General features: G+C 39.3%; 1 protein-coding gene across 1 annotated transcript in view; it reads right to left on the reverse strand.

Annotated features, from left to right (window-relative positions):
* Positions 1 to 22,355, reverse strand: part of cntnap2b (contactin associated protein 2b) — a 65,825-nt gene that overhangs the window by 32,067 nt on the left and 11,403 nt on the right. Inside the window, exons 2-13 of the mRNA XM_067604772.1 lie at positions 17,356 to 17,466; positions 16,906 to 17,099; positions 16,493 to 16,640; positions 12,568 to 12,771; positions 12,208 to 12,392; positions 11,795 to 11,938; positions 8,919 to 9,177; positions 8,638 to 8,787; positions 2,431 to 2,593; positions 2,159 to 2,265; positions 1,938 to 2,057; positions 1,412 to 1,527 (exon numbers count right to left, since the gene is read on the reverse strand). Of these exons, the coding sequence (XP_067460873.1) occupies positions 1,412 to 1,527; positions 1,938 to 2,057; positions 2,159 to 2,265; positions 2,431 to 2,593; positions 8,638 to 8,787; positions 8,919 to 9,177; positions 11,795 to 11,938; positions 12,208 to 12,392; positions 12,568 to 12,771; positions 16,493 to 16,640; positions 16,906 to 17,099; positions 17,356 to 17,466 (1,901 nt within the window). The remainder of the gene's footprint in view (positions 1 to 1,411; positions 1,528 to 1,937; positions 2,058 to 2,158; positions 2,266 to 2,430; positions 2,594 to 8,637; positions 8,788 to 8,918; positions 9,178 to 11,794; positions 11,939 to 12,207; positions 12,393 to 12,567; positions 12,772 to 16,492; positions 16,641 to 16,905; positions 17,100 to 17,355; positions 17,467 to 22,355) is intronic.

Consider the following 22,355-nt stretch of genomic DNA (forward strand, 5'->3'; position numbering starts at 1 on the left):
AAATTATTTTAACAAGAAACTTTTCTTGTTATGACAATTATCACGTCATTTTGTCATATCAAGACACCTTCTCTTTATTTCATGATACCTACTTAACCATCTAAACATGATATATTGATACATAGAGTTTCACATGCTACACTTCATAATCCCCTCGATGTTGACAGTCAGCTGTTGACTGGCACAAGTGCACATGGCCCACCAGCATCACTGTGGCCTAAAATACTGTTTCTCTATTTGATTATTGATTATGTCAGTGATTGAATGGCATTCAATTTGTGCAAAATGTCAAGGTTTAATGTGTACCTACAGTGCCAGTCAAAAGTTTGGATACATTTGCCCATTCTCTTGAATGAGAAAGTCTGTCCTAACTTTTGACTGGTACTGTATATAATATCATTTCATAATTTTTTCAGTGTTGGACTAAACCTGTTAAAGTTTCCCCGATCACAGATTAGACTGGATTAGACTAGATAGATTGACAATAATTTAACATCGATAGAAAATAAACAAGGAAGTGATTGGAAATAACTAGTAACTGAAAACACTATTCTTAAATAAGAAACTGAAGGCAGTAGACTGCAGACTGGTGAATATGACATGACTCTTTTGTTGTATTAATGGAAATGGAAATTTAGTGCTGTGGCCATTATGTGATATTAGTGGCCTGTGGAATTGTCATGTTTATGTCATCTCCATTCACTCTGTTTTAACTTAAAGGTGCAGTGTGTAGAATTTAGTGGCATCTAGCAGAACGGACTTGGCAGAAATGGAATATAATATTCATAAGTATGTTTTAATCAATGTATAATGACCTGAAAACACTGGTGGGTTTGGGGGGGGTATGGTAAAAGGGTATTTTACATGGTTTGGTAAAATACCCTCTAAGGTGTCCTCGCACTATGATAAAGTGCCCTCTAAGGTGCCCACACAGTATGATAAAATGCCCTCTAAGGTGCCCCCCCAGTATGATAAAGTGTCCTCTGAGGTGCCCCCACAGTATGATAAAATGCCCTCTAAGGTGCCCCCGCAGTATGATAAAATACCCTTAAGGTGCCCCCGCAGTATGATAAAGTGCCCTTCAAGGTGCCCCCACAGTATGATAAAGTGCCCTTGAAGGTGCCCCCACAGTATGATAAAATGCCCTCTAAGGTGCCCCCACAGTATGGTAAAATACTGATTGCGGTTGGGGGTTGGTGGCATCAGTTGGTTGCAATCTGCAACCTCACCGTTGGATGCCACAAAATCCTACACACTGGACCTTTAAATGTACATTTCATTTACTTCAACTTGCGCATGTATCCCATTATTACCAAAGCAACACAACAAAAAACCAATCTGACCAAACATAACACAACCAAGCAAAGTGCACAGCAGGTGAACATCAATTAAATATGTGGTCATGGTGTACCTGTTCATCAGTCACATTGTAAGTGATCTGCAGCACTGCCTTCCCCTCCTGGTCTGCACTGGTGACTGACGTCTGAGGAGACAGATTGTTCTTCAGCGTGGTCCAAACCTTCTCCTCTAAAAGAAAGAAAGAAAACATTCTATAATACTCTCCACACACTCTTTAGCAAAGATTGACCTGCACTATACAGTATGTTAGCAGATGCTTAATAACTTACACAATATATACGGTTATATGTTATTCTATATGAAACAGAATGACAGATACATGTTTCCATACCACAATAGCTACTGTAACATTCACAAACACAATTATGTTTTGACTGATTTACAAACATGGGAAGACATTTTGTGGGTGTAATAAGTGTAATAAGTGTAGTCCCTGAAGATAAGTGTTGAAAGTAGAGCTCACGTATGTGCAAAATTCTGGAGCAAGCATTAATAAAAGATATTATGGGAAATACACAGAGTCACAGTCAAAATTAAACAGATTGTTGACCCACACCCTTCTCACTGTGATGTCTCACCTGTCATGTCACAGCTGACTCTGAAGGGGGCGATAGATCCACTGCCATCTGGGTCTATCCAGTAGCTCCCTGAGCTCTTACCGAGGTGTTTGTACTCCTCACAGGACTGCTGAAACATTGCTACAGAGGAGACACAACACAGCTCAGCAGACACAAAGCACATACAGAGGTGTGTGTGTGTGTGTGTGTGTGTGTGTGTGTGTGTGCGCGTGCATACTTACATGTATGGCAGGTAGCTCCAGTGTATCCAGTGCTGCTACAGTTGCAGCTGAATGTATCCCACGTCTGAGAACAGAGACCACCATGCTCACAGTGGTTAGGGACACACCTGATATGGTACACATTTGGACAGTGGAAGGAAACTCATGAAAACACAGCAGGGACAAATTTCCAACCCAGAATATTTGCTGTGAGGGAACAGCATTGTTACCCTGTACTTTCACTTCCTGAGTGTATAACATTCTGCACGTATAATTCTGACTCAGTTGGATACCTGTCTATAATGGCACACATATCCAGGCTGACATTTTCAAAGGTTCCAATGAGGCCCTGTTCCACAGCCCTGAGGTCAGCTAGATGGTCGTCTATGTGGATCATCTGCATGCAGCCCTGGAAGGAGCGCTGAAGTGACCGGGAGTTAGTGTGCAGGAAGTAGCCTGGAGACAATCAGAAGAGGTCAAAGGTATTATTACAACCACTAGAGAAATGACCTAGCACAGTTTATCTCTGCTGAATCTTTCGTTCACTCCCTGTCATCCCCATTCCCATTTTTTTTACATTTAATTTATTCAGTTAACAGATCAAGTGGGCTATATTTTCTGTAAATTGTATTTTTCACCGTAAAGGTCTAAATATTGTTTCAAAGCCTTCTCCACACTGCCAAGAACAATGTCCTGGTGGGGGAAATGAAGAATCCTTTGCTTTTTATTTAATAGTCACATTTAGTCACATTTAAATATGTTGAGTCTAAAAATGCTGGATGGAATCAGTCTACGAAATGTAGACTGATTCAAAGCCAATCAGTTCGTCATTACAGACACATGACGGTCATAATAAGAATAAGCTCACTCAAATCCAGAGTTTGAAATTCTGAAAATACTGCCATACTCCCCAAAAACATACAGGTATTTCCATGCAATGACCTGTACTCACAGATTTCACTGTTAAAGCATGTCAATCGCAGACAAATGTGTTTCTGCCTGATACTTTCATTTTACACTTCTGTTCTAAACCATTTTCTTGTGAGAGCTTATTTGCTTGCTGTTATCAATATATTGAACATATATTTATTTTCAAAACCATTAACCTGTGACCTGTGTCCGGCCTCATACCTAGGTACAATGTTTCAAATGAAAACGGGATTGTCATTTTCAGTATCTTCTCCATAATAGGCTTAACTTTTTCCCAATATTGCAGGAGTAGTGGACAACCCTAGATCACACGATAATGGTTTGCTTTGTCTTCCCCACAGGCTCTCCAACGTGAAGTGTCTGTGTTTAAAAAACTCTTTTGTGCTGGCGTTTTGAAGATCCCTATCATATTCTTCCATCCAAAGTCTCTCCAGGAATGATCTGATGTACTTTTCCATTGTTGTTGGTTTAATCTTTCCCACATTCCCTCTTGTAATGTAAAATTACCTTCCTTTTCCCACTTCTTCCTTTATATATGTTGTGTCTTCTCCTTTTAAGTCTTGTAGCCCATTATATAACTTGGAAATATTTCTATGACCTGGGTCGGATTTATATCCCATTAGGAAGACCTTTAAAAGCCCTGAATTCTTCTTGTTTAAGTCCTCCTTTCTTAATGTTCTCTCGATGTAATATCTAAGCTGTAAGAATCTATAGAAATCTTCATTTCTTAATCCATGGTGATCTTTTAGTTCCTGGAAGTTTCTCAGCGTTCCTCTTGTATAGAGGTCACTCTATTTTGCCAGTCCATTTTCAGCACATTTTTTAAATCTAGCATCTGTCTTGTTGGGTATAAAATCTGAGTCATAGGCTATCCACCTTATCAGATGGTAAGGTTCTTTAGTCTGGTTTTCTTTCATCACATTAAACCAAATTTTGAGTGATATCTTTATCCCTGGGTTAGCCTCTCTAACATATGTGCAGAGTGCACTGTCGCCTATTATAGCTTGCAGTAGTATGACATTTGATATCTGGCATTCTATCTCTTTCCACTTTACTGTTTAAGACAGGTTACATATGTAGATTAGTGTTCTTATCGGCGCTGCTTGGCAGTAATTTTTAATGTTTGGAAGGGAGAGACCTCCTTTTTCTTTAGAGAACTGCAGAGTATTAAACCTGATCCTAGGCCTCTTTCCCTGCCAAATAAATCTCGAAATCATTTTGTCCAATTCTAGGAATTTTTCATTTAGGAGTTTGGCTGGAATGGTTTGAAACAAGTATAAAAGTCTTGGTAATATGTTCATTTCTTTTGCTTCTACTCTCTGTGCTAATCCTAGGAAGGGCAACAGATTCTATTTTGCCAAATCAGATTTAATCTTGGAGATCAAGGGCTCATAGTTTATTGCTACAATTTTGTCAAGGTTTCTGGGAACGTTCACTCCCAAGTACCTAATCGCTTGAGTTGGGATGTAGTTGAATGTCAAAACCTGGGATTTGTGGGCATTTAGTCTGTATCCTGATAAGGAACCATATTCTATTAATACAGTGTTCCCCGCTGGGCCAACGAGAACCTCCACCAGGCCAAAAAAATATTTTTCTGAATGCCAAAAATAACGCCAAATATCCATTCATTTGGAAATCAATAATCAATAGTGTTTGGGAGCCTCTGTGCGACACTGTTCTGAAACATGAGTCAACCTCTGTGTCATTGCCTGGGAAACTCTTGATGTGATGCGAGTGCCAGTGCTATCAGAGTCCCTTTAAATTACTGCCAAGAGAAAGCATATGGGATGCAGGTTAGCTAACGTGAGCATGGCACCACCTATAAGAGAAAAAACTCTAATGCAGGTGACGGACAAACAAATATATCAACGTTTTACTCCAAAACTCTGGAGTCAAGCAAAAATACAGATGGGGAAGAAGAGAGAGGGGCAACTTACTTTTATGCAATAAATGCAGCTTATTAGGTCATCCTCTCTTTGTAACCACTTTGTTTTAAGTCTTGAATATACTGAGCAAACAAAAATTTTAATGCAAATATAAACTGCAGACCGCCTGCTTGCGCCACCTGTCCGAAGCTGACCACGCAAATATGCTATCCCAAGTGTCTCGTCCCTTTAAGGTTTTTTCAGTGCGTACCACCAGTCCTGAAAAAAATTCTAGGGGAAACACTGTTAAAACTCTGGTCAGTTCTGGGAGGGAGGTATTCGGGCGCCCCAGGTATACTAAAATGTTGTCTGCAAATAGCGCTATTTTTTGATCTTCTTTCTTTGAATCTTTCTTTGATCTTCGCAAATAAGATCGGGGACATGGGGCAACCTTGTGAGCATCCCCGTTCTAACTCAGAAGTGCCTGAAAATCCACCGTTTATCCTTATCTTAGCTGTTGGTTTACTGTATAATACTTGTATTGTCTTAAATTTTTCATGAAAATGGAACCAGGATAATACTTTGTACAGAAAAGGCCAGTCTACGGAGTCAAAAGCTTTTTCTGCATGTAACCCTAGTGTAACAGCTTCCTCATTGTTCTTTTTTATATGATTGATTAAATGCAGTGGATGTCTGATATTGTCCTGGGTTTGCCTTTGTCTAATGAAGCCTGTTTGGTCCAAACTGATTTTTATGTTTCATGTGTTTAGGTGTTGGGTCTTTTTTGTATATTAATCTCTCCATTTGTTGCTTCTTTAATTTATAAGCCAGGAGTTTAGCTGATGTATTACTTATTTCGTAGTATTTTTGTTTCATAAATGTCAATTCTTTCTGAAAATCTAAAGAGTATATCTCATTTATTTGATCTTTTATTACCTTGATCTGTTGGTTAGTGCTTACTTTGGTTCTGTCTTTATTTTTCCTTTCTAGATTAACCAATTCCAGCTCTAATTTGTTTAATTTCTCTTGTCTAACTTTTTCTGAAGTGACATTTTTTCAATAATTTTCCCCCTAAACACTGCTTTGCAGGCATCCCACAGCATTAGGGGGAAACTTCCCCATTGTCATTTTCTTTTAAATAGATTTCAATTTCTTTCCGCAATGATTTTGTCCTACTACTACTATCCAGTTCCATATAGACAGGGCTATGATCAGATAAATACATCACTCCAATTTTACAGGACCTTATTCTGACGATATCTTTGTAATACGTAAAGAAATAATCAATCTTTGCGTAGGATGTATGTGGTGCAGATTAAAAAATATAGTCTTTAGCTGTGGTGTTCAATTCTCTCCAAACATCACAAATTGCCATTTCTTTAAGCATCTCTCTAATTTTCTTGCTCATAGCATTTTTTTGGCTGTGGGTTGTACCTGAGGCATCCAAATGTGGATATAACCTTAAATTGAAACCCCCCACACACATATCACAAATCCTTGCGCTTTGGTGATCATTAAATCAAAAATGTGCCTATAAAATATCCATTTAGCTCCTGGAGGTCCATATACATTTAGCAGCATGACCTCAGTTGTGTCTTATCTCCTAATTACCATATTGTATGTACTTTATCTTTTAGTTCTGAGAGTTTTTCAAACACAACTTAATATCAGTGTTGCTACACCCTTTCTGTGTCCTGATTTGTAAGATGTTGAGAAAACTTGATTAAAACCCTGTCTTCTGAGTTTCGCATATTCATGTTCTGTTAAATGGGTTTCTTGTAAGAATACTATTTCTGTCTTATCTTTTCTCATTTTGCTCAGAATTTTACTCCTTTTGACTGGATTGAGGACACCTTTAACATTGTAGGAGACTAACTTCACTTTAGCTGACTAGTCTTCCATCCTGTTTGATATTTATGACACACCTTTATCTTAAATCTTCCCCTTTTGCTACTCGAACTTAAAAAGAACATGAATAAAACTGAACAAAAAACACTGAACAAAATAAGTGTTGAAAATGTCTGAGAATAAACTTCCTGTTTCCAGGTATTCTTTGCAACCTTAAAGGAGCCACGACGGAGTGACGGCTCAGAGGGATAATCTCCGTGCCACTCTGGTTGTGGAGGGCCCTCACTTAGCACTACAGCTCTGATTTGGTCCATGTCTTTAATAGCTTATTCAAGTCCCAATCACCTGTCTGTAGAGGACAGCATCATTAACCTGTTGTTAGGGAGACATCTGTGTAGTGTTACATCGCCGTGTATTTTACCACAGCTCCTTAGTCTCGGTTGCTGTCATCTTGGACAGTTAACTTTACAAATGAAAAAGGATGTTACCTAAGTGTAGTGTGGATCAAGCATTTGGCACAGTCATGGCCACATGTTATTCCCTTATGAAAGCAACCAGCTTCTTTTTATATCCCGGTTGTGTTGTTTCGTATGTTGCTCTTTTCCTTTTGAAGCTCTGGCTGTATGCAACATCTGTTTTTTGTTTCTGTCAGTCCAGTTCGCTGGGGGTTTGTATACCATCACTGGAAGACCTCTCCTCCCCATGTCTTTGGTGGTCTCCTCTGCTGAGTTGTACACACACATCTCTCCCTCGTAGAATACCCTCAGTTTAGCCGGGAATAGTGTTTGGAAATGCACTTTATTTTCCCTCAGCACTGTCTTCACTTCCTGAAGACATCTGGGGCATAGTTTTGGTCCAAAATCACCTTTTGTTCCAGATATACAAAGCCCCTTTTCTGCTAGGCCAACTTTAATATGTTTTCTTAAGTTCTGAAACTCACAAACTTGACTACTATGGAGCGCGGGGGGTCTGTGATGGCGGCCTCAGTCCCAGGGCCCAATGTGCTCTTTCAACCCTGAGATCAGCTGTATCAGGAATTCCCAAGTTCTCTTTTCATAAGTTTTCCACAAACGCTGTCATGCCTTCCACTATACCATGGATTCTTATGTTGTCCCTTCTTGACCTCCCTTCTTGGTCAGTTAGCCTAGCTTCCAGTTTCACCTGTCGTTTCAACAGCTCCATCATAGCGTCTTCCATTCCCTGTACTCTTTCTTCCGCTGCTGAAATTCGGTTTTTGTCTTTTATTTCTCAGAGAGCGTCTCCGTTTTCGTGGCGAAAGTCTCTCAGTTCCTGAAGTATTGTCTGTAGCCTGGCCATGTCATTAGCAGCCTGTAGCTCCTCCACTTCAGAATGGCTGCCGTTTTCCTCCTCATTTCTAGCCTCAATTTCTCCAGCTGCCAGAATCTGTTCGTTAACGTGCCAGACACTCTTTTGTCTCCCTTTAGGCATATTATCAACACCTTGTGAACCTCATATAGCACTTGATCAAAATAAACCTTTAATTGACAACATTTTTTAAGCAAGGATCGAATAGCTCTGAAGTTAAGCTGCTACGGTCGTTGTCCGTAAGTCGAGGAGATGTCATTTTAAGGATTTTACAAGATATTCTTTTTTTTTTTTTTTGGTGGAAAAACATATCAGACACAAATTATTATTCAAAGTATAATATTTTATATACATCTTCAAACATGTCTGGAGGGGATCTTTAATCAAACTTTGACTTAACTAAAAGAAGCTGATTTATGTCATTGGGTCACGTGATTCACTGACTGAAAAGAAAAATATGCTATACTGCCTCCACTTAATGAAACATGCAAAGTTATTTGGATGGTTAGTTGTTGTTTTTTAGTTCATCACCTCCGAAGTAGTATGTTCCTCCAGTCTGGATCTGGATGGGGATGGCTGTTCTGACTGTGGATGCCTCGTCTCCATCAACTGTCAGCATAGCATAGTTCTCCAGTGCATTCAGATGGACACTGTGCCATTGTCCATCATTCAGACCCGAACCTGAGAGGAAAAACACACTTTAGTAAGTTAACTTTAACAGGATCAAACTGGTACAACAACAATAATTAAGGATAACAGCAAGATTTTAAAAAAATCTAAAAGTGATAACCAATTGAACTAATTGAGCTCACCTGATGAGATGTCAATACGAGTGTTCTTCTTCTGCGTCACATTCATGTAGACTGTGATCTTGCCATCCGTCAGTCCCAGCTCCACCCAGCCGTCAGCCAGTGCTGTGAACATCAGCAGCCCATTGGGGTTCCATGTCCTGAAAGACAGACTGACTGACAGAGTGTCGCTGTCACTCTGACCTGGCAGCCGCAGGAAGGATGTGGAGTTGAAGAAGACCGGGAAGGAGTTGGACTCAGCACACGAGAAAGTCAGATTACGCTACAGTGGCAGAAAGAAACAGAGAAGAATTAAAGTAGTAGTAGCTGATCTCAATCATGGACTGTAGGTGAGAACTTACACCATAGACTACTGCTCAGACTCAATAATCTTTTTATTTTGAGATTGAAACTCTGTGTTACACTAACACTTCTTCAGGAATCCTATTTTACCAGAGTCTTAACTTTGAACAGTAAGCTTGTTATACATAGTCATCTAGACTTGACTTGGAAAGTCTTAACCAAAGAGAAGTATAACCCCACATTTCTATTTTGCTCCTCTGTTCCTCTGTCTGACAAATATTTATCCACATGGCTGGACCTTTTATCTTACTTCTATAACTGTACTACTCAATATCTTTTTATCAACAATGGATTGACTGATTATATGTAATGTGAAAGGTGTTGCCTGTAGTGATGAACCCATACAAAATGATCAACAATTCAGCTCCTTAGCTCCAAGGAGTGTATTAGCCTTGTTAAGCTCATTGTTTTGGTTTTCCAGCTATCAAACTCTGCTCTGATCAACCTGATAAACCCACTGTACACTACCCACCCAGCACCAAACAGTAGGCAGACAAAGTTAGAAACTAGCTGGTGAAGAAAGTGGAGCATTGAGCAGCTAAAGACACAGATATTTTTCTCAGGAGTTAGTGGAGACCAAACCAGAGCTAAAAGGAGAGTAAATACTGGACTTAAGTTCTTCTCATGTTTGTGCCCACCTGAGTTTTTACCTACAAATACTGTCTAGTTAAAACTAGACAAGGTCAAAACCTAGTATATGGCTGGACTGTGTCTGGGTGTGCAAAATTGTGGCCAATTTGTTGCAGGGATAGTCAGTGGTAGTATCTATAATGCAAATTCCTGGATATTAAATCTTCATCTGGAAGCTGTGGTGGGAATTATAAATAAAAGTTTTGACAGCATTGGGTGCAAATTCAGAGGCTGCCAAGTTAATCCAGTTACTGCAAGTGCACCTACACTAAACTGATATAACAGCCTACATGAGTGTCATATTTTATATAAAGGATATTTTTGGTCATAATTAAAATTAAAAGTCCAAATAGAAAATTAAAAGACATAAAATTAAAAAGATAATTATTTTCGTACATTACAAGGAATAACCAGGCCATAATTAGACTTAAAAATAAAAAGAAAATTGAACAAGCAAAGCTAAAATGTAAAATGATCATTTGAAAATGTAAAGTGACAATGAAAAAAACGAAATTTAAAATGCAAAAGCTAAAATGGAAATGCTCATACTGAGAGCTTAATTTGTAAAGATGAAATTGAAAATGGCAATGGAAATAAGAAAAGGAAAACATCAAATATGGAACCCAAAATGGAAAACGCAAAAGCTTAAAAGGAAATACTTAAATTAAAAGCTTAAATAGATTTTTTTTTTTTTTTGCATTTGCATTTTAAATTTAATCTTTTCCATTTTGCATTAGGCATTTGCCATTTGGCATTTAGCTTTTCAAGCTGCATCTAAATGAGAAGGCGTGGCCCAAAGGCTGGAGGAAGGGTTTGAAATGGCAGGGGGGGCAGCATGGGGGGCATGTAAGATGTGATGAATTTGAATGAATGTGATGGCATTTTCAGTCCAAAATGGCATCAGTGCTACAGAAGCGCCATCTAGTGACAGTTGTCAAAAAAGCACCAGAGTTTTGTCTCCTGTGCGTCTATACTCTTTGGTTCATCTTCTACTTTGGACTCAGTCTGCTCTGCCAAACTCACCGTGCCTCTGCACCCCAGCTGTTTCAAAACCTCCCTACAGCCTTTGGGCCATGCCTCCTCATTTACATAAAGCTTGAAAACCCAAATGGCAAATGCCTAAGGGAAAATGAAGGGGGGGGGGGGTAGTTTCTAATCACATGAAGTCTGATTGTGGTCCAGCCAAAAATCAAATGTGCCCAGTCAGCTTTTCGTAACATTACAAGATGTCCAAAAGTGTGTTACCAGCTGAATCAATGCTGAATTGAACAAATTTCAACCTGCACCAGCTGTAAATCATGACAAGTATACCATTTACTCTCAAAACCTGAAGGAGCTAAGGAGCAGTTTTGAGACATCATACCACTGTTTGTATTATCCTGTTATTTTAATCAGAGGAAAACACTGGTCAACAAAACATACACACTCACACAAACACACACACGTAACAGGAGGGAGGATCAAATTAATGATGCTTGGTGTGACAGGAAGAAGACAGTTTCAGTGTTGACCTATTTGAATCACACTGTTTCAGGTGGCTTTGTGTATACTGTAAAATAAATAGATGCTGGTTATTTGTAGCACATTTATTTTACTAGTCGATGCAATGTTCACAGTTCCATATGAAGTTTCAAGTAATGAACCTGTATCTGATGTTACAGATCGCTATCACTACAGGTGAAATATTCACCTTTTTGAAATAGTTACCACCAAGTGGCAAGCAAAGATGGAGTTTATACATATGAAATTACGAAATAAATGTTTGTAAAAACCCACTATTTGTGTTTTGCTGAATAACGTATTTGTATTCGGGCACACCTTAGTGGGCACATGCGCACGCACACACACACACACACACACACACACACACACACACACACACTCAGAGGCATAGAAAGTTGTCTTACAAAGCTGGAGGTGTCCACCTTGTTCCTGCGGACCAGGTTAGTGATGTTGTCTCCGTTGTAGGTGATTCCCTCCATACAGCCCACAAAGTTCTGTCTGCCTCCTGAGCTTGGCTTTGCTGATACAGGCAGCCCTCCAAAACTGATCTGAGGACACACAGCAGAGTGGACAATATGGACTGAACATTGGTCCTACTACTTTGAGCAACATGCACTCACTGTCAGGAATTCATAACTAGCTTTCAGTTACAGCTGGAATCCAAATCTATTTGCTTAAATACATTTTCTTTCTGTCTATCTTATTAATAGTAATGGTATACTCATTTTCTATTTGTGTTTTTAAGTACAAACATCCCAGTGACATGAGGCTACGATGATGAAAATGCCTGATAGTATGACCCATAGGGAGTCTTTACCTCATAGTCCAGGTCCAGGTGGTCAAACTCTCCATTGGTCCTGAACTGCTGAACGTGGTGATCCAGAGTGAAGTTGACATTCCTACGGTAACGCTCTATGACAACTGAGTGCCAGTGGTCATCATCCAGTAAGCTCCCACTGGTCACAGAGGTGTGACCCTGGATGGAACCATACTGGTTACTGCCTGGAAAGAGGAGTACATCACAAATGCAGGAGCAGATTGTCAATGTTTATCATGTCATTTTTAGCAGTAGATAATAGTCCTTAAAATCAACAGAATAGAATAGGCTGCCTCTGGAAAACACTGGAAATAGTGCTTTTGCTGTCCTTGAAATCACACAGATTTCATGGAAACCTACCTAGGTTGATGCTGAGCCGCAGTCGTGCCCCACGGAGCTCCAGGGAAATGTAGTCTCCCTGCTGTCCCTCTCCATGGAGCAGCACCCCATCTCCTGCCGTGGTTCTAAACTTCAGAGAGATGACATCCCTCACAATCTTCATCTTTTTACTCCTGAGGCGGTATGAGATGATGCCATGGCCGTCGAAACTGATCACATCTGCCCCTGGGAGACAAAACAAAAACAAAAACTAAATGATATATTCTGCCAATAGAGGAGATCTTAAGCTGGGATCCAGGACTGTCAAATCTGGTTGCTGTGCTGGCTTCTTGGCACAAGTGAAATTAGTTGTTTTGTGTCCCAAATTTGTTCAGTGCCCATCATAGCTGTAAGCAGGACATGAAATACGCTCTTACAGTTGGGGGATTCCTTGCGGTACTTCCAAAACAGAGTAGGCCTATATCAGACACACATTTTGAGTAGCTAAAACCACACAATTATCCATTGTATATGCCACAAACTGCATGTTAGTGAAAAACAAGTTTTATCTCCCAACTAACCTAAACCTGAACCTGTCCCACACCAAAAAAACTCAACACACACAGATCCATTACCTTCAATTATCTGTAAATCAGCTCCTGAACAGATCCAAACTCTTACTATAGACCAGGGGCCATATTCACAAAGAATCTTGTCTTACCACTAGGACTCCTCCTAAGTTACGCTAAAAATTAAGACCAATTTGCAAAGCTGCTGAGAGCAAATTTAATTTAGGACCTGAGAGAACTCCTGATCTAAGAGAAGGGGCGAGGTTGACCCTGTCGCTATGGATGACATCATGTTTCATTGATGCACTTACTATCTCCACAGTGATTGGCTGACAGCTGTGTCAGTGAATGTTAATGAAAATAGTCATGAACACATAGCAGCGTGATTAGATAGATTAGAACAGGATGGATAGATGGATATACAGTACAGATAGATTTCATAAATGAAACAAAGTAAAATACTGACTTGTCCAGTAGATTGTATCTGGCATCAAATACCACCTACATGCTGGTACTGAGATGTTTTTTTTTCCATTTGACTGAAAAAGATCTCACTTATTGATCTGATAAATATACAGTAGAGCCTATTTTACCAGGTAATCCAGTGATAGACATGTGTGGGGCATTTGTTGCACTTGGTGATTAGTTAATGTTCACTTCAACTCTCAAAAGTGTGAAGAGTGTATTTTGGTGTGATGTGTAATTCTGACAGACAACGGTAATATCATAAGTCCTTAGGTGCCAAACTGAACTTCTGATGTTATTCTGTTGTTTTAATATTTTGGTGCATTGATTGAATCCTTATTCCTGCCATCAAAATATACTTTACAAAGTTCAGTATCATTCAAAGTCCTGATTAACCTTGTGAGCAGGTCTTAGTGATTTAGGAGTCCTCTGGACTTCCTCTTACTTCTCTAAGACTAATAAGCTACTTTTAGCGCTAAAATGCTTTGTGAATTAGTCTTAGTCAAAAACACAGCAGCTACTTTTAGCGTCTACATTTGACAAAGCATGTTGGAGTTTTAGACTTGACTTGAATTTTTAGATCTGAATTGAGCTTACTGGAATAGAACAACTTGAACATAGCTTTTGAATATTAGGCATGTGAATTTTATATCTGAATTTAATTTAGCAATTTTGCACTGAATGTATGAATATTACCTAATTTTCATACATGCAAATGGCACAGGCGCATCATGACACTATTGGCTTGGTAGCACAGTTTGCAGTGCATTTCAACCTTTGCAGGTGCTTTGTGAATTACATGCTATCTTTTTGTCCCATTTGTGCAGGTTTAGCGGTCGCAAAATCCATGCAATCCTATTGTGGATTTTGCCCATAGAATCTTTCTCAATTAATATTGAGCCATGTCATCTAATAAATCACTGTGTGTGTGTGTGTGTGTGTGTGTGTGTGTGTGTGTGTATCAAATCTTGTACTATGGCCATATAAACGGGATGAAGACGGGGTTATCAAACTGGACTACATTTATTCCCTCATGTAATCCCTGCACTTGTCACTTTCATATATTTCATCAAACTGGATTTTGGACTGTGCATTGCTTCAGCCTCCACTGTTACATAATTGAATTATTTGTGCATGTCAGATTTAATTGTTGCTCTTGTCACCTTTATACATTTCATACACTTCATTTCTTTGTCCATAGCACAGTCCATATTTCCTTTGTACAGTCAATATTTCACAAGTTTTATATCCCATTTCATAACTATTATACAACTATTCCTTTCCGTAAATAGATTTTTAAAATTTCAATTTAATTTTAATATTACTTTGTTTAATTCATTATTATTATTATTACCTTACTTTTGTCTATTTTTACTCTTCTGTGTTGTGTTTTTTGGGAGCAAACACCAAGACACATTCTTTGTGTCCTTGCATTGGCTAATAAAACAGATTCTGATTGAATGGGCCACTGTATGTCATGCTGACATAAAATCCCAAAACCAAGAATCATAAAGGTACAGAAAATCTCCAGGGTTGTGTAAACAGTAGCCTATGCATGTGTCAGTATTTGATGACCTGGCATTGAGAACGGTTTGGTCTTTTCAGTCCTTACCCTAACCCTAACCCTAACCCTAACCCAAGCATTTCAGGCCTTCCTCCAAGCTTGTAATAATGCCCCAGATTTTCAGAAGATTTGTAATCTCTGAAGGTGTCACTATTTCCACTAAAAAAGAAAAACAGAAAAACAAACAAAAAACTTTATTCTATATATTGGGCCTTCAAAGTGCTCTCTGAAATGGCCTGGGATGGCTTGGGTCAATTAAATGAGAAAATTAATATTTTGTCATAGAGCTAAACCAAATACATTGTTGGAAAGGTCTCAGCCTGGAGAGTAACATATGTCAGTATGAAGATCCTACATGACTCCTGCTTTGAAATACTGACCTTTTGAACCTTGACCTCAGTGAATGTTTGAAGGCTTATAATTCAGCAACAAAAGGGGCTGCAGACATGGAACCAACTGTTATAGAAAACTCTTGACCTCAGCTATCATGTGAGCATAATCAACAACTGGGGGCACTGTCAAATATGGGTAAAATATGATTACAATTAATTTTCATCCATTTAACAATTAGATATTTAAAATCTGATTACACAAATGTGTTTACCATCCCCCTTAAACTCCTCAGTGTACTCTCAATTCAGTATTTACAACTTCCAATTCCAGGAAAAACACCAATATTTCTAAAAAATTACAATTCCCTAGAGCCGTGCCATGCAGCTTAATACAAATCAGCACCACAATTGTAGTTCTTCCAGTTTGCAAAGTAGGGTTGTAAATAGGGTCATAAAAAGATATATCTACTGAATATATCAAATATCTAGTATCTAGTAGTATAACTAGTAGTGCTGATCTAGTAACTACACTGCATCTAGAGGATCTATGTTAAGAAAAAGTAAAGATGTTGGTTTATTTCAGATATAACATTATTTCTCAGAATCAAAAGAAAAAACTGGTGGCCTTAATATTAACCTATCGTATTGTTGAGTTATCAAGGACACTTTCGTGTTTTTGTGTTTAGAAATATTAAAGATATAATTAAAAGAAAACCTTAACATGATGACAGTGAGGAACATACTTCAGCAGCAAGTCAAAAGGTCAAAAAAACATAGGCATCTCACAATTTTAGAGTCATTATTGTGAAACTAATACATCTTGTGCTGTGGGCCAACGTAGCTATTTTAATGTGAGACTGGGTTCTCAGATTTGCAAGGACCTTTAAATATGCATTCAAAATATGTATACACACACACACACACACACACACACACACCACCCCAGCTCCACCCCCTGATGAAACATACTGTAGAATGGAATACAGTAGGCTGGCTGGTGGATTCAGGTTTTTCCTCCCTTGCCCACTTGTACTCACAGTATGAGCAGCCGTAGACCTCCAGACGTAGTCCGATGCGTCCCTCACTGCTCCAGTCCAGTGGGATGAAGCGGATGTACTGAGCCAGAATGGCATGCTGCAGCTCATGGCGAACCACACCATCATTGTTCACGTTCCCCTCAAATGTCTGATTATAGATTGAAACACATCCAGTACACGCCTTTCATTGGGTCACTGAGAATTTCAAAGTTATATATGGACATTTATCCCTAACATGCATCTCTGACAAATCATCACTGTCACTGGACTAAGTTGCACTGAATCCAGCAGTATGTGAATGACATAATGGTGTCTGTCATTTTTCATGTAAATTGCATTAAATGGTTTCAAAGAATGAAAGGTTTAGATGAGATAAGATGACATTACTATACATAACATACAATGTTCCTTACCCAGATGTTTCCATCCTGTAGATAAGGCCGCCAGTTTTTCTGTGTGTCACTGTAAAGCAGCATATATTTGCTGGTCCAGTCAGAGCTACTGTAGCGACCCTGTGTCGCTACGGCAACCACCTGCTTCCGTGAACCCAGGTCCACCTGTAACCACTGGTAACGGTCTGTATCCGAGGGTGACCACCCTCCAGCACCTGGTTTTATGGGTGTTATAGGCGTGGACAGGGTGAGAGATGAAGGGAAAAGGAAGTCTTTACAAAACCTATTCCTTTCACCATCATTCATATTCATAAATTTATATAAATCATTTTAAAATCATTGTACACCCTTCTCTTTTTGCATTTGCGTGGCTATTAGCATTGCATATTGGAAGAGATGCATCACAAACCAGGATCAACATTCCATGCAGCAGTCAATAGTTTGCAAACAAAATCATTACAAAAGGCATACCTTGTTTCCGATTGAGTTTAGCATAACCAGCTCCATGGTCTCGAGCATACACTGATGAACTGGTGAAGGAGCTGTAGGGGAGAGGAGTGGCCAAACTGTCCTCACACTTCCCTGAACCAAAGACACAAACAGATTCAGAGGTCAGCACATTATCAGTAATGAAGTATGCAGAAGCCAACTGACTTGGTGATTCCCTGACTATTACTCTAACACCACCAGGTCAAAATTTAAATGGTGCAGCACTTTGGTTCATGTACTGTTCAGCCGGCAGCAACAACCCGGGGAGCTGCTGAGGGATCTTGCCAACAAACCGAGGGGCTGGTTCACTGCACCTACAGTATGCTCACATGCCCCCTGCCATTCAGAGAGAGTTAGCTTACTACCCCAGGACACTCCAGGCTAAGTTGTGTGCAGGTCCCCTGGGATGCGAGCCTGACATATCCGCAAAGGTGACAGCTACAAGTGGGACTGAAAGTAATGTCGTGGAGCCTGCCTCTGTGGAAGAACTAACCCAGTTAGTGTGGGTTGCCATACTGCAAGTGGTGCAATGTCCCAGGCTGCACCCATGGGTCTGCTGGGGATGTATACAGCCTATCCACCAGCCCCTTTACTCTCATGAACCAGGGACATGAAACAGGGACCACATCGTCCCCCAGACACTGTGTCCTGACCCCTTGCTAGTGAGGAAGCAGTGTGGCGCACCGAACAAGTGGGGTAGTTGCAACCGGCAGGTGAATTAGACGGAATTAGACAGTCAGCAGGAGAGACTTGTGGTGCTGGGCTGAACCTGGATAGGAAACTGCTGGTATGCCCCTGTGACTGTTGAGGGGACATTCTGCTTCATGCTGGTGGACTCAGGTTCTACAGTAACTCTAATGCGTTGTGTGATGTGATGACAAATAGAACTACAATTTTCTCCACCACAGTGAAAGTCAGTCAGAAAGTCAGAAAGACAGTCATCGGAGATTGGAGTCCCAGAACGGCATCCCACATGCTCTGAAAAACAGAAACCTCCAGGTTCTGCTAGCTGCTGCAGTGGATTTTATTTGTGGATTATCAATGCTCAAAGTAAGAATAAACATATTCCTGCATGGTTATTGATTTGATGGTCTGAGCAAAGTTACAGGCAAAGTAAATTTGGTGAACAACAGTTAAGCAAAATTATGTTGCATGGGGATGGGGGTAAAAGCAATTATAGCAGGCCAACATTAGCTAATTACCAACTGCAGTTTCAATTACAGAAAACAGCAAGAGAGCCATAATGTTGTGTTCATGTTAATCTTATTTTTAAAAACGTATCCATGCACTGCCATCCCATCTAATATTAAACTTATTAGTCATAAGTAACTTAGTTATGGCTAACTTCTGTACATAAGGCATTAACAATTTTTTCATTGTGTTCAGAAACCAGTCCAATTCAAATGACAGAAAGATGGTTGTACATGTTTTTATTTGGTCCTGTTATTTGGGAGGTTTGGGGAGTGTTTTGTACAATTTCTTGTACTTACTTTTACATACTGGCTTGAATCTACACTCACATTTTCTCAGGTGTGTTGTTAAAATATTCTAAGTATGTAAAAAAATTGTACTTTGATTATACTCAAAATTGTGCTGTCTGTACTTAAACTATGCTACTTTTGGCATACTTACATTGTACTCAGTTGACTGGTGGGGGGGGGGGGGGGGGGGGAGATGTTAGATGATACGGAACAGATTGAACTCAGCCACACATTTCTCCGTTCTCTATTTAGTGTCTTCAGGTTAGGCTAACCCATTTTTGCTAATTTTGGAGCTAACCCCCTTCCCTTTTCCAGCTCTTGGGGAAACAACTGACGAGACTTTTTACTAGACAACTTACTGCTAACTTTTTCCTCTGCTCTGCTCGCATTCACTGTCACTTTTCTGTTGCTTGCTCTCTCACTACGCACATGTTACGCACTGCCCTATTCCTTAAAAGGAGCTATGCTGCCAAGTTTCCGAGGCAACAACACAGAGGTTAACTCAGGTTTCAGTACAGCGCTGCACAGACTCCCAAATGCTATTGATTTCCAAATGAATGGGTATTTGGCATTATTTTTGGCATGAAAAAAATATTTTTTTGGCCTGGCAGGGGTTCTCGTTAGCCTGGCGGTCCGTGGAAACACTAGGGGTAACACTGGTACTAATGTACTAATGTAGTTTGGGCGTTCAGAAAACATCGGAGGGGGGGCGCTGGAACCAATATTTTTGAAAGGGGCAGCACTGAGGTGTTCTTGTGCGGCATTTGTGTGTGTGTCTGTTTGAATGCCAGTTTAGTCCTACATTTGAATGCACATTTTTATAATTTTATCATAAGATTTCAGGGATTTCCTATGTTTTTTCACAATACTGTCAAGTCTATTTTCCTCCGTTTTACACATGACTACATTCCAATGTGTGTATTGGGCTCGCTTCCAAAACGCAGGTGACCTACACTCAACACTGTACTTGACTCGGGGAGCTCTCGCTGATGCTGCTCTGTTAAATATGCTTTCTGTGTAGACACGGGGAAACTATGCTGAGTCTCTACTACGTTTTACTGTCATTTATGGTCTCGCTAGCTTCTCTGTCCTCTCCTCTGCTCTATTTGTCGGTGTTTTATGTTTAGCTTAGTTTGTAACATGTATTAAAATTTGGCAAATTCCTGTAAACTTAGCTACTGGCTATACTTAGCTACTGGCTCAAACAGCCCCTCCTCTCAACCAGCAGCAGAAGGAGGAGGACAGGAGGAATGCCTGATAGTGACTGATGTCTGTGTTCTTTATTCTTTCTAAACTTCTCTCATTATTTTAATGTTAGAAATACAATTTATTTTACTGACATTTGTGATTTTTTAACAGTGAGATATTATTGTATTTATATGGTGACTTTGCTGATGGAATCAAACAATATTTGTCATATTTAGAATATAACTCTATTGTAATCCTGTTCTAAATTCATTCTTTAAAAAAAAAAAAAATTGGTCATTTAAAATAAACACTTTTTTAGTAATTTAAAAGAACCGATAAGTGTTGATAAAGAACACGACCAATAAGTGTAGGCCTATGGATAAGATAAAGATAAAATTTTAACCATACCCGTCCCTACAACTGGCTAGTGGCTACAGCCTGACTATGGGAGGATGAGAAAATCGCTGTTCAAATCCATGCACTATAAGCCTGTTTTACATATGTCTTGTGATTATTATTTTTTAATGGCACATAATGCCATTTAATGGTGCGTTTTTTAAAATGAATATTATAATGATAATAGTCCAAAATTATGTGAAAATGCATAGTTTATAATCAAATAACATCAAATTTTCTTGGGGGAGGACCCCTAAACCCGTGACTAAAACTCCTGTGGGCTTAGCCTTTGACCTGGTGATTTTATTTGACAGTCTCTGCCAGACTGCTGCAGGTATGATTATTTAATCAACTGGATAGCATTGTAAAACAACAACTCCAGAGCCTGAGTGATAACAGCATGGTCCGGCATTGACACCTTCTCCGGCTGTTATTATATTAATATACTAGTCATCTCTATTGTTATTATTGTTGTTATTGTTAGTATTGTTGTTATTATGCTTCCCTGTCCCCCCCCCCCCTTTCCTCTTTCTTTCTCAACCCAACCAGTCAAGGCAGATGGCCAGCCACCTAGAGCACGGTTCTGCTTGAGGTTTCTTGCCGCTTCCGTTTGTTCATGGAGGAATTGTTGGGTATGATTTGGCACTATATAAATAAAATTAAATTGAATTGATTGATTTCTATTCACATGGCTTTTTTGCTCCCTGGGAAACTAATGATAATGATATTCCAACTGCCCAGTTAAACAAATCTGTTATTTGGCATCCAATGACATGCTTTTTTAATGACATAACACAGAGAAATAATCAATATTAATACTGAGGGAAGACAATTAGTCTACATTTTAACTGATGGGGGCAGTAAGGAAACAGGATAATGGATAGGGGGGCACTGGCCTAAAGAAGGTTGAGAACCTTTGTACTAATGTTTTAATGATATACAGTACCAGCCAAAAGTTTGGACACACCTTCCCATTCCCTTGAATGAGAAAGCGTGTCAAAACTTTTGACCAGTACCATATAATTAGTTCAATTTCAAATATACTAAACTGCACCTTGGGCTCAACTGTGCTATTTTGAGACACCATTAAGTTTCATGTCAGCATGTTTATGTTTTGATAATAAACGTATGACACACTTAATTTGGAATTCATTCATATTGTACTTCTAATGTATTATTTTACATATTTCAATTATAAACATATAGTATTTATTGTATATTAAAAGTATATTGATAGTTGTCCTAAAGGTGGATTTAAATATACTTAAACGCCACACAAAGTACATTTCAAAATATGTATTTAAGCACACTTGATTACAGCTTAATGGTGTCTCAAAATAGCATGTAAAGTATATTTCAGTGAATTTTTAATTGCTCTAATTCTACTGTATGTCATTAGTATATTAAGTACAATGTTAGTACCTTGAAAATAGCACACTTTAAGTACATAAATCATGAGTGGACATGGACATATACTTAAATTATGTGCAGATGTGCAGTGTACTTTTTTTCCTGGGACAGTATTCTACAACATGTGCCACTTTAGATCTTATTGCACCGTTTAAAACAAGGACACAAAAACCAAATAACCTCCCCTGGCTCAATGACCACACTCAGGCACTAAGAAGACAATGGAGGGCCATCAAGTTAGAATCGACACATATCACCCTCAAAAACCTAATGTCAATTTACCGGAATGCAGTAAAGGATGCCAGATCAGCTTACTTTTCAGACTTAATCTCCAGAAACAATCATAATCCAAAAGTTCTCTTTGCAGTCATTAACTCTGTTATTCATGACACCTCCACCTCTTCTCCTGATTCAGATGTTCAGCTCTCTAACAGATTCCTTACTCATTTTATTAGCAAGGTGGAGATCATCAGGTCCCAAATCCAGCCTGCTTCCCACATTCTCTCC

Source organism: Thunnus thynnus, chromosome 12, assembly GCF_963924715.1.
Source record: "Thunnus thynnus chromosome 12, fThuThy2.1, whole genome shotgun sequence".
Taxonomy (NCBI): Eukaryota; Metazoa; Chordata; class Actinopteri; order Scombriformes; family Scombridae; genus Thunnus; species Thunnus thynnus.